This window comes from Rhinoderma darwinii, chromosome 1, assembly GCF_050947455.1.
Source record: "Rhinoderma darwinii isolate aRhiDar2 chromosome 1, aRhiDar2.hap1, whole genome shotgun sequence".
In the NCBI taxonomy this organism is placed as follows: Eukaryota; Metazoa; Chordata; class Amphibia; order Anura; family Rhinodermatidae; genus Rhinoderma; species Rhinoderma darwinii.
The window spans coordinates 179,842,091-179,855,177 of NC_134687.1; the positions used below are offsets into that span (position 1 = coordinate 179,842,091).

At 39.3% G+C, this 13,087-nt stretch overlaps 1 protein-coding gene across 1 annotated transcript in view; it reads left to right on the forward strand.

Moving 5' to 3' along the window:
- Positions 1-13,087, forward strand: part of EMCN (endomucin) — a 139,504-nt gene that overhangs the window by 60,383 nt on the left and 66,034 nt on the right. The window contains exons 4-5 of the mRNA XM_075849765.1: positions 8,168-8,221; positions 8,396-8,458. Of these exons, the coding sequence (XP_075705880.1) occupies positions 8,168-8,221; positions 8,396-8,458 (117 nt within the window). The remainder of the gene's footprint in view (positions 1-8,167; positions 8,222-8,395; positions 8,459-13,087) is intronic.

The window sequence follows — 13,087 nt, forward strand, 5'->3', positions numbered from 1 at the left end:
CCAGTCCCTAAACATTGATGGCCTATCCTCGGGCCGTGCAAGTAGGCAGGGACTGAGTGGCGGGTAGATTAGGGCTTACCTGTCTGTCTCCCTACCCCGACATTACAATTGGGGCACAACGCTTAATCATTAAATTCAGGTGTTTCATTCCAGTTACATTTCCACAGGTGTATAAAATGTAAGCACCTAACCATAGAGTCTGCCTTTACAGACATTTGTGAAAGAATGGGTCGTTGTAAAGGGATCACTGAATTCCAGCGTGGAAGGATGCCACCGTTGCAACAAGTCAGTTTGTGAAATTTCTTCCCTCCTAGATATTCCACGATGAACTCTGAAAGGTATTATTGCAAAGTGGAAGTGTTTAGGAACCACAACAACTCACCAATGATGTGGCAGACCACATAAAGTTACGGATCGTTGTCACCGAGTTCTGAGACTCAAAGTGCATAAAAGTTGTCAACGCTCTGCTGATTTAATAACTGCAGAGTTCCAAACCTCCTCTGTCATTAACATCAGCACAAAAACTGTGCACCGGGAGCTTCATGACATGGGTTTCTATGGCCGAGCAGCGGCATGTAAGCATTACATCACAAAGCACAATGGCAAGCGTTGGATGGAGTGGTGTAAAGCATGCCGCCACTAGAATCTGGAGTACGGAAAACGTGTTTTGTTGAGTGCCGAATTTGGGCAAAAATTCCCACAGACACCCTCCAAAATCTGGTAGATAGCCTTCCCACAAGAGTGGAAGCTGTTTTAGCTGCAAAAGGGGGACCAATTCCCTATAAATGGCTAGAGATTTAGAATGGAATGTCATAAAAGCTCCTGTAGGTGTAATGTGTAGATGTTCCAATACTTTTGTTCATATAGTGTGTGTATATATACATAAAAGGCACGGGGGGTCGAGTGGGGGCTCACTTGAAAGCTCTTTTCAATACAAATAACGATGCTGCAAACGATTTTGAGATAGGATTTATTTTTCGCTGAGATATTTAACGTTAAAGTTATCATCTTCATTATCCGCTACCGCCGGTGTTAGCATTACCCAAAATGTACCAGCAGGGGTCGCACGGTCGGATTTACATCTCATCGGAGTGCTAGATTAATGTGAATCCCCTTGCCTCTCACTTTTGTGTGAGTGTGTGTGTGTGTGTATGTGTGTACACATCCCGAGATAAGGACCCCGGGGTTCGTCATTCCCCCGGTATTTAACGACTCCAAACCCTCTATGTGCTATGTGTGTGTGTGTGTGTGTGTGTTGTCCGGCCAACCAAAGCAAGACTGAGGACATGTATTATGTGTAGTAGTACAAACACAACAATTACTGTATTAAATCAAATGTTCGAACTGATGTCCTTCAACAACTTGACAGTGTCCTAAGCGAACGTAAAACGTGTCGATAACGTTATTTATAACATCTGGTGTGATTGAATTTGAAATGTTCACAATTCTTTCCCGCAGCTCGTCTGAGTTTGCGATCCTAGTCTCATAGACTTCAGTTTTTAAATACCCCCAGTACAAAATAGTCTAATGGAGTCAGATCTGGTGATCTCGGTGGCCATTCTATCGGGCCTCTTCTACCAATCCATTGATCAGGAAAATGATTGTTCAGAAGATTTCAAGCTCTTTAATTGAACCGGTTATTTTGAAACGATGAACAGTTCTTTTAACAGTTGACAATGAAATTGGATCACGGATAGGATAAGTGGCATTGAAGCCGCTACTTCTCGATAGGATCTTATTTTTTCTTCGCCATACATGATCAATAAAGTGATCCTTTCCGTTTCGGCCTAATGCATTTTGTGATATGACAATAGAAATGTACAAAAATGAAAATTACTCTCCGAATTAGCGCTCCCTTGAAATTCACAAGCGACTACCGAAATGTGCACACATGAAATCATGTTACAATCATAGACAAGGTCCTTTTTTTATCGACGAGGCCGATTTGTAATAATACGTAATTTAACCCTTTCCCACACCTTGACGTAACTGCACGTCGATGTGTGCAGTAAGCTCGCGCACCTTGACGTGCAGTTATGTCTGTGCTTTGACAGTTAACCGCCGCGTGGCGCTACACCGCAGCGGCGGTTAACTGTGCAGGGTGTCTGCCCTGCATTCCCCGTTGCCGATCAGCAGCCCATCGCCGCTGATTTCGGCAGTCAACCCTTTAATTGCGGCGGTCGATTTTGAACGCCACAATTAAGGTGTTTAGCGCCGATCGGCAGCCCCCACGTGAAATCACGGGGGCTGGCGATGGTACCCATGGCAACCGGACACCAGACAATGGCTTCCGGGCTGCCATGTACAGAAGCCTATGAGGACCAGCCGGAGGCTTGTCGTCGTAGGCTTCCTGTCAGTGTGACTGTCACGTCACAATGACAGTTAGAATACATTACACTACGTAGGTACTGTAATGTATTCCAGCAGCGATCAGAGCTGCAAGTCTAAGTGTCCCCTAGTGGGACAAGTGAAAAAAGTAAAAAAAAGAATAAAAATGTTTTAAAAAAAGTGTAAAACTAAAAGTTATAAGTTACATAAACAAACACTGCTTTTTTTCCCTATAATAAGTCTTTTATTATAGGAAAAAAATTAACACGTAAAAGAAAAAGTACACATATTTGGTATCACCGCATTCATAACGACCCCAACTATAAAACTATAATATTATTTTTTCCGCACGGTGAACACCGCAAAACAAATAAACGAAAAATAATGCCAGAATCACTATTTTTTGGTCACCACCCCTCCCAAAATATACAATGAAAAGTGATCAAAAACTTGCATGTACGCCAAAATAGTACCAATACAAACTACAACCCGTCCCGCGAAAAACAAGCCCTTACACAGCTTTTTTGACTGAAAAATAAAAAAGTTATGGCTCTCAGAATATGGTGACACAAAAAATCATTTATTTTCTAAATAAGTTATTTTATTGCGCAAACGCTGCAAAACATAAAAAAACCTATATAAATATGGTATCGCCGTAATCGTACCGACCCGCAGAATAATGGAATAAAAAGTGATCAACAAAATCGCATGTACCCCAAAATGGTACAAATTAAAATTACAGATTGTACCTCAACAAATAAGCCCTCATGCAATTCTGTTGGTGAAAAAATAAAAAAAGTTCCGGCTCCCAGATTATGGCGATGCAAAATGTGCAGTGTTCCAAAGCGGATAGGATCGGGTGCCATTTATAAGTGCGACACTGGCCACATATCTGCGGATTATTATTTATTTGCCCCATTATTATACCCTCTTATTATGCCCCTGATGTACTCTGCCCAGCCTACATATGCCCCCGCATTATAAACTGAAATACCAGCAAAATGCCACAGCTACTACCAAGCAAAATCTGCGCTCCTAAAGCCAAATGGCGCTCACTCCCTTCTGAGCCCTACAGCGTGCCCAAACAGCCGTTTACGTCCACCGATATGGCGTTGCCATACCCGGGAGAACCCGGTTAATATTTTATGAGGTATTTGTGCCACAAACTGGGCACAACATATAGTGCACTAAAATGGCACATCAGTGGAAATTTTTAATTTTCACTCTGCACCATCCGCTGCGCATTAAAGCTTTCGCGCAACATGACTTGATAGCATGTCGGGGTGTGGGGGTGATATATGGAGCGTCTCACGCGCTGAGCCCGCCCCATACGCTGCGGGTGTCAGCTGTGTATTACAGCTGATGCCCGGGACTAACGGACAGAAACAGCGATCACGTTGTTACAGGAGCCTGTAAAAATGACAATATACTGCAATACATTAGTATTGCAGTGTATTCTACCAGTGATCTAACGATTGCTGGTTCAAGTCTCCTAGGGGGACTAATAAAATATGTAAAAACAAAAGTAAATAGTTATGATTAGTGGAAAAAATGTAATAAATATTTAAAGTCCAAAAAGAAACCCTTTTGAAATTTTTTCTCTAAAGTAATGTAAAAAAATACACAAAATTGGTATCGCTGCGTCCGTAAAAGTCCAAGCTATTACAATATACCATTATTGAACTCGCATGGTGAACGCCGTGAAAAATAAAGAATTTTAAACGGCAAAATCTCAGTTTTTTGGTCACCTAGGCTCTACAAAAAATTTAATAAAAAGTGATCAAAAAGTCTTATGTACCAAAAAATGGTACCAATAAAAACTACAGCTCGTCCCGCAAAAAATAAGCCCTCACACCACTCTATTGACGGAAAAATAAAAAAGTTGTGGCTCTCGGAAAGCGGGGAGGAAAAACGAAAAAGAAAAAGCAAAACATGGATCAGTTCGGAAAGGGTTAATTACTTTCTAATGAAAAAATTTAGTGGAAATAATGTTGATATTAATTTTCACGGCCTAATTCTAATAAATTCTGCAAAAGACGTGTGGGGCCTAAATGCTCACTATACCCCTAGATAGATTCCTTAAGTGGTGTAGTTTCCCAAATGGGGTTACTTTTTGGGGGCTTCCACTGTTTCGGTCTCTCAAGGGCTTTGCAAATTCGACATGACACCCAAAAACTATTCCAGCTAAATTGGAGCTCCAAAAGCCAAATAGCGCTCCTTCCCTTCTAAGCCCCGGTGTGGGTCCAAACAGCAGTTTATTACTACATTTGGGCTATTTATGTAATCAGGAGAAATTGTTTTACAAATGTTGGGGTGCTTTTTCTCCTTTATTCCTTGTAAAAATGAAAAATGTCTAAGTTCTTACAGAAAAAAAGTAGATTTTTACCTTTACAGACTAATTCCAATTAATTCAGCAAAACAACTGTGGGGTCAAAATGCTAACTTTACCCTTAGAAAAATTCCTTGAGGGGTGTAGTTTCCAAAATGGGGTCACTATTGGGGGGTTTCCACGGTTTTCATCCCTCCAGTGCATTGCAAACACGACACGGCACTGAAAACTATTCCAGCAAAATCAGAAATCCAAATGGTGCTCCTTCTCTTCTGAGGCCTGCTGTGGTCCAAACAGCAGTTTATTACCACATATGGGGTATTGCTATAATCGGAAGAAATTGCTTTACATATGTTGGGGTTTTTTTTCTACTTTATTCCTTGTAAAAATTTTAAATTCCTAGGTTTTTTTCACAAAAAAAGTAGATTTTCATCTTCACATACTAATTCAAACAAATTTAGAAAAAAAAACTGTCGGTTCAAAATGCTAACTATACCCATAGATAAATTCCATGAGGGGTATAGTTTCCAAAATGGGGTCACTTTTGGGGGGTCTTTACTGTTTTGGTACCACAAGACCTATTCAAACCTGACATGGTGCCTAAAATATATTCAAAAAAAAAGGAGGCCCCAAAATCCACTAGGTGCTCCTTTGCCTGTGTTTCAGTCCATTACCGCACTAGGACCACATGTGGGATATTTCTAAAAACTGCAGAATCTGGGCAATAAATATTGAGTTGCATTTCTTGGGTAAAACCTTCTGTGGTACAGAAAAAATGTATTACAAATGAATTTTCAAAAAAAAAAAATGAAAATTGTACATTTCACCTCTATTTTGCTTTAATTCCTGTGAAATGCCTAAAGGGTTAAAACACTTTCTAAATGCTGTTTTGAATACTTCGAGGGTGCAGTTTTCAAAATGGGGTGATTTATGGGGACTTTCTAATATATAAGGCCCTCAAAGCCACTTTAGAACTGAACTGGTCCCTGAAAAAATAGGCTTTTGAAATTTTCTTGAAAATATGAGAAATTGCTGCTACAGTTCTAAGCCTTGTAACGTCCTATAAAAATAAAAGAATGTTCTAAAAACGATGCAGACATAAAGAAGACATATGGTAAATATAAACTAGTAAGTATTTTGTGTGGTATTACTATCTGTCTTACAAGCAAATACATTTAAATTTCGAAAAATTTTAATTTTTGCTAATTTTCTCTAAATCTTGGTGTTTTTTTACAAATAAATATTGAATTTATCGACCAAATTTTTTTCCTAACATAAAGTACAATATGTCACGAGAAAACAATCTCAGAACCACTTGGATAGGCAAAAGCATTCCGGAGTTATTACCACATAAAGTGACACATGTCAGATTTGAAAAATCGGCTTCGTCCTGAAAGCCAAAACAGGCTCAATCCTGAAGGGGTTAAAGTCACCTTGATGTGACATTCCCAAGCTCACACACACAAGCACACGCGCCCACAAACATTTAGGATTTTACCGACACGGTACATTTTGGGTAATGCTAACACCGGCGGTAATCCGATAATGAAGATGATAACTTTAAAGCTAAATATCTCAGCAAAAAATCCTATTTCAAAATCGATTGCGGCATTTTTTTCGTATTGAAAGGAGCTTTCAATGAGCCCCACTGTGCCATTTAAGATTTTGCTGAGCCCCCGGCGTTAACTGGTAGATTTTATGACCACATTAAATCCCACCAAATTTCAAAACTTTAACCTCGAGCTGTTCAAAAGTTATGAGGGTGTTCCAGAACTTTTGGTGGGCACTGTATATATATATATATATATATATATATATATGTATATATATATATATATATACATAAAAAAATAGCGCAAAATGGAGCAGCACAGTAGCAGGAACGACTTCACGGTTGGTGCAAGCTCCAGAGAAACTACCCTTTTCCTCACAATCATGTACAAAGAAAGAGCAAGGAAGCAGCACTCCGAATCAAAAAATTAATTAGAGGTTTATTCACCAAACACCACCACAACATTTCACTCTCTCTATGAGGTCTTTTTTAAGTAATATATATATATATATATATATATATATATATATATATACACAGTGTATATATATATATATATATATATATATATGTATATATATATATGTACATATATATATATATCTATATATATATATATATACACAGTCAAGTCACATTATTATGACCACCTCCTACTTTCGACGTCGGCAGCGCATAGCACATGAAGGAAGTGATGTATCGTGGGCTGGCTTGGTGGGTATATAAGGTGTGCAATAGGCTGTTTGAACACACATCACTCGTTGCCATGGGTAAAAGGGTTTATCAGAGTTACAAAAAGTGATGATTATTGGCTTTCAGGCCAAGGGTGGCAGTATTTCTCAACCAGTGCAGTTTGTGAACTGTACGCGTGCTGCTGGGGTGAAAATGTATTGTGAGTGAACAAATGTCACCATTGGGAATAACCGAAGGTGGGCGAGGGCAGAACAACACGCTATAGTGGAGAAGCTCATCATGAAAATCAACCAGGGGGCTACCAGACATGTGTCTAAAACAACAGTTCAGCGAACCCTACTGCGTATGGGGCTCCGAAGCAGATGGATGGTTACTGCTCCTATGCTAACAAAGGTGCATCAGAAAAAAAAGGCTTCAATTTGCACGGCAGTATCGGAATTGGACGAGCATGACCAAGACTTCCAAGTACTTCCCTGGCCCCCTAATTCGCCAGACTTAAACCCAATTGAGCATCTGTGGGACCACCTCGATCGTCTTGTTCACTCTATGGATCCTCCCCCACGCACCCTCCAGAAAATATGGGATGCACTGCAGTCAGCATGGCTCCAGATACCTGAGACAACCTACCAGCACATTATTGAGTCACTCCCAGCCCGTCTAGCTGCTGTCCGTCTACCTGCTGTCTACTATAGTGTATATATAATGTTAGTTATTGTGAGGTTGGTGGCTATGATTACATAAATTATTTCACTAGAGATATATTTTAATAATAATAAAATCTCGAACTGTGCCCTCAAATTCGGTTATCATAAACAACCAGGTCCTAGATATAAATGAGCAACTTTTAAGTCACTATTATTACAAGTAGTTGTTGCAGTTGTTAGATGTTTACAATTCTACTATTTTAAATTATAGCATTTCCTGGGATATGATTTATATATATTTATAACTGTCCAGACAATAGCTATCTGAAAACTTTAGACATTCTCCAAACATGTGCAGTTATGTATTCAGATTCAAGTGGGAGCCGTACTTTAAAGAGGACCTGTCAACTCTCCTGACATGTTTGTTTTAGTAAATAGAGCCTGTCCCTACACAGTCTGACTGTCCAATCAATGCCCTGTATTTTCTTCATACATTTCCAGGAGGAATAATAGAGGTATGGCATAAGGCAAAATTCTAGGTCTTATATAATTTTCATGTAAGCTATTGTGATTCCTATTATGTTCATAGAGCAAATAATGAAATGTGTATTTGATTTGCAGGAAACGGCTTAACTCCAACGTCTACCCCAACTCTCCCTCCAATCAGACCATCCGGTAATTCTTTGATTAAACAATTTATGGTTTTCATAAGCACGTACACTTACTCCAAATAAACACTAAATATTTTATGCTGCTAAATGTGGAAGCATCACTTTGTTACATTTCACTTCGTTTGCAAATTGATACATTGTCCAGATGTTACAAATAGAAATGATGCTGTTATTCTAGATCCAACAGACAATCAAACAAAGAGTGGAACTGAAGCCACATCAAAAGTGAGCAACACAACTGGTAAGTTAACTTTTGTGTGTCAATGTTTAGTTTACTACTTGAAGCTGATACAATACTTTTAACTGTGCAATTAAAGGTTTTTAGAACTGCTTCAATATAAAGCCCCCATGCATTTTATTTACATTCGATTTTAGTCAATAAGAAAAAGCAAAATATATATCATATATACAAAAAAACATAGGGCATGCTGAGATTTCAAATAACCACAGGGGTAAAGACTAGCTAAATGCTTATAATTCAAAGTAGCTCAAGTAAAGGAACACCAAATATAGAAAATACACACAAAAACAATCCAAGCAAATCCTTCCCTAAAGCTCTGTTCACACCTCCGTTAGGCTGTATTCACATCTGCATTGCGGGTTCCCTTGTTCTGTTCCGTCATAGGAGCGAAACAACGAGAATACCGGAAGCTCGAGATCTGTTGCATGATGAAAAACAAAGTCGCCCGATGGAACCCATTGACTTTAATGGGTTTCGTCGGGTCTCTGTCATAGTTTCTATAATTTTGCCAGACATAATAGCGCAGAATGCTGTGCTATTTTGTCCGGCAAAAACAAAGGAATCTGGGACAGAAGCCCCTAACGGAGCCTCCAACGCAGATGTATACAGGGCCTTGGTTCTTTTCCATCAGGATTCAGTTGCATTTTTATGGTCAGAATAGCGTATCATGCTGAAGTATTGTATTCAGGAAAAAAAAAACAACAACCTGATACCTGACAGAAACATGACTGGTTCATTATAAGTCAATTGAGAACAAAACGGATCCGTCATAACTGATCATGACAGATCATAACGAATCCATCATATCCATTATGTTTTTTTTTTATTCCACCCCACAAATAATTTTTTCCCGTATTTCAGTAAATTATATGGTACAATAAATGGCGCCGTTAAAAACTATGACTCGTCCCACGAAAACCAAACCCTCATACGGTGACGGAAAGAAAGGAAAATTAAAAAAAAATCTAAATATTGAAATTAAAACTGACAAATATATAAAATAATCTTCTCTGTGTGTCACAAGAGATCAGCCATTTCGCCTCTCCTCCTCTTCACAATCCTATGTCTGTGTGTAAGGTAAATGGTTGCAGAAGGAGCCTTTCCCCTCTGCCCTGTCTGCAATAGGAGATCAGTATCGCTAAACTGTGCCCCTTAGCTCACGCCTCTTAGCAGTCTGCGTCCTTAAAATAGAAAGGATTCGTTGCCAAAATAACACCTGTGTTCTCTGCCAGATTTTAGCAGGACTTTCAGGAATATGAAAGAATTCTGCATACGTACAAAAAGTGTGGGCAAGTATATATCCTATCGATTTAATCGTTCATTTATCGGTTTAATGTTCCTTTAACCCCTTCCCAACATCAGGTCGGGTGGGGGTGTATGGAGCAGGGGCACGGGCTGAGCACGCTCCATAGAACAGGGTTTAATTGGTGCCTGTCAGAATCATGATATACTGAAATACATTAGTAGTGTAAGAGATCCAACGATCGCTGATTCAAGTCTCCATATATATATATATATATATATATATATATATATATATATATATATATATATATATATATAAATATATATATATACACTACCGTTCAAAAGTTTGGGGTCACCCAGACAATTTTGTGTTTTCCATGAAACCTCACACTTATATTTATCAAATGAGTTGCAAAATGACTAGAAGATATAGTCAAGACATTGACAAGGTTAGAAATAATGATTTTTATTTCAAATAATAATTTTCACCTTCAAACTTTGCTTTCGTCAAAGAATGCTCCATTTCCAGCAATTACAGCATTGCAGACCTTTGGCATTCTAGCTGTTAATTTGCTGAGGTAATCGAGAGAAATTTCACCCCATGCTTCCAGAAGCCCCTCCCACAAGTTGGATTGGCTTGATGGGCACTTCTTGCGTACCATACGGTCAAGCTGCTCCCACAACAGCTCTATGGGGTTGAGATCTGGTGACTGCGCTGGCCACTCCATTACAGATAGAATACCAGCTGCCTGCTTCTTCCCTACATAGTTCTTGCATAATTTGGAGGTGTGCTTTGGTTCATTGTCCTGTTGTAGGATGAAATTGGCTCCAATCAAGCGCTGTCCACAGGGTATGGCATGGCATTGCAAAATGGAGTGATAGCCTTCCTTATTCAAAATCCCCTTTACCTTGTACAAATCTCCCACTTTACCAGCACCAAAGCAACCCCAGACCATCACATTACCTCCACCATGCTTGACAGATGGCGTCAGGCACTCTTACAGCATCTTTTCAGTTGTTCTGCGTCTCACAAATGTTCTTCTGTGTGATCCAAACACCTTAAACTTCGATTCGTCTGTCCATAACACTTTTTTCCAATCTTCCTCTGTCCAATGTCTGTGTGCTTTTGCCCATATTAATCTTTTCCTTTTATTAGCCAGTCTCAGATATGGCTTTTTCTTTGCCACTCTGCCCTGAAGGCCAGCATCCCGGAGTCGCCTCTTCACTGTAGACGTTGACACTGGCGTTTTGCGGGTACTATTTAATGAAGCTCCCAGTTGAGGACCTGTGAGGCGTCTATTTCTCAAACTAGAGACTCTAATGTACTTGTCTTGTTGCTCAGTTGTGCAGCGGGGCCTCCCACTTCTCTTTCTACTCTGGTTAGAGCCTGTTTGTGCTGTCCTCTGAAGGGAGTAGTACACACCGTTGTAGGAAATCTTCAGTTTCTTGGCAATTTCTCGCATGGAATAGCCTTCATTTCTAAGAACAAGAATAGACTGTCGAGTTTCACATGAAAGCTCTCTTTTTCTAGCCATTTTGAGAGTTTAATCGAACCCACAAATGTAATGCTCCAGATTCTCAACTAGCTCAAAGGAAGGTCAGTTTTATAGCTCCTCTAAACAGCAAAACTGTTTACAGCGGTGCTAACATAATTGCACAAGGGTTTTCAAGTGTTTTCTAATCATCCATTAGCCTTCTAACACAGTTAGCAAACACAATGTACCATTAGAACACTGGAGTGATGGTTGCTGGAAATGGGCCTCTATACACCTATGTAGATATTGCATTAAAAATATTAAAAACCAGACGTTTGCAGCTAGAATAGTCATTTAGCACATTAACAATGTATAGAGTGTATTTCTTATTAATTTAATGTTATCTTCATTGAAAAAAACTGTGCTTTTCTTGCAAAAATAAGGAAATTTCTAGGTGACCCTAAACTTTTGAACGGTATCGTATATATATATATATATATATATATATATATATAAAGTTCAAAAAACCCATTTTCCCTCAAAAGCAAAGTAAAATTTTTTTTAAATAACATAACTGGCATCGCTGAATCCGTAAAATAAAGATAATCAGAAAGCCAGAATCGATTTTATTTGGTCACCTCGTCTACCACAAAAAAATTGAATAAAAAGTGATCAAAAAGTCTCATGTACCTTAATGTGGTACCAATAGAAATTAAAGCTCAACTCACAAAAAATAAGCCCACATTCTACTCGACACAATAATAAAAAAGTTACTGCTGTCAGAATATGGCAACACAAAACTAATTTTATATTGGACAATTATTTTCTTCCTTTAAGGCTGGATTTACACAAGCGTGTGAGTTTTGCGCACGCAAAAATATGCGGCGTTTTGCGCGCGTAAAAGGTACTTAACAACTCCGTGTGTCATCACCATATGATGCGCGGCTGCGTGATTTTCACGCAGCCGCCATCATTATGACACTCTATTTGTATGTTTGTAAACAGAAAAGCAAGTGGTGCTTTTCTGTTTTCATTCATACTTTTTACTGCTGTTGTTCGAATCATGCGCGTCACACGGAAGTGCTTCCGTGTGCTGGGCGTGATTTTAACGCACCCATTGACTTCAATGGGTGCGTGATGCGCGATCAATGCACAAATATTGGACATGTCGTGCGTTTCACGCAGCGGACATACTCTGCGTGAAAATCACGGACTGTCTGAACGACCTCATTGATTAACATAGGTCCGTGCGAGGCACGTGAAAATCACTCGCGTTGCACGGACGTATTACACGTTTGTCTAAATAAGCCCTAAAAGTTGTAAAATCTAAAAAAAAAAACTGTGGTATTGCCCTAATCATAGTCACCAGCAGATTAAAGTAAACATGTCCTTTTTACCGCATGGTAAAATAAACCCCCCCCCCCCCAAAAAAAAAATCCGCCCCACACAGAATTTAGTACTAATAATATAGTACAATAAATGGTGCCATGAAAAACTACAACTCTTCCCGCAAAAATCATGCCTTCATACAGCTTTGTCGATGGAAAAATAAAAAAAAGTTATGGCTTTTGGAAAGTGGGGAGGAAATAACGAAAATGAAAATCCAAAAAATAGCAGCAGCGGGAAGGGGTTAATAATAAACTGAATTTGTCACGTGATGAAACAACATATACAAAACGACAGTTCCTGTCTCTGCTGTTCTATTGTGTAAGGTTTGGCAGATTCTGGATTTTTAAAGGTGACAACAGCTGCCCTTGAGGGTGACAACAGCTGCCCTTGAGGGTGACAACAGCTGCCCTTGAGGGTGACAACAGCTGTCCTTACAATGCATATAGGGGAAATTACTAGCATTAAAAAGTCACAAATTTTGTTGCATGCCATATTCCCATTTTACGCTGCTGTCGCC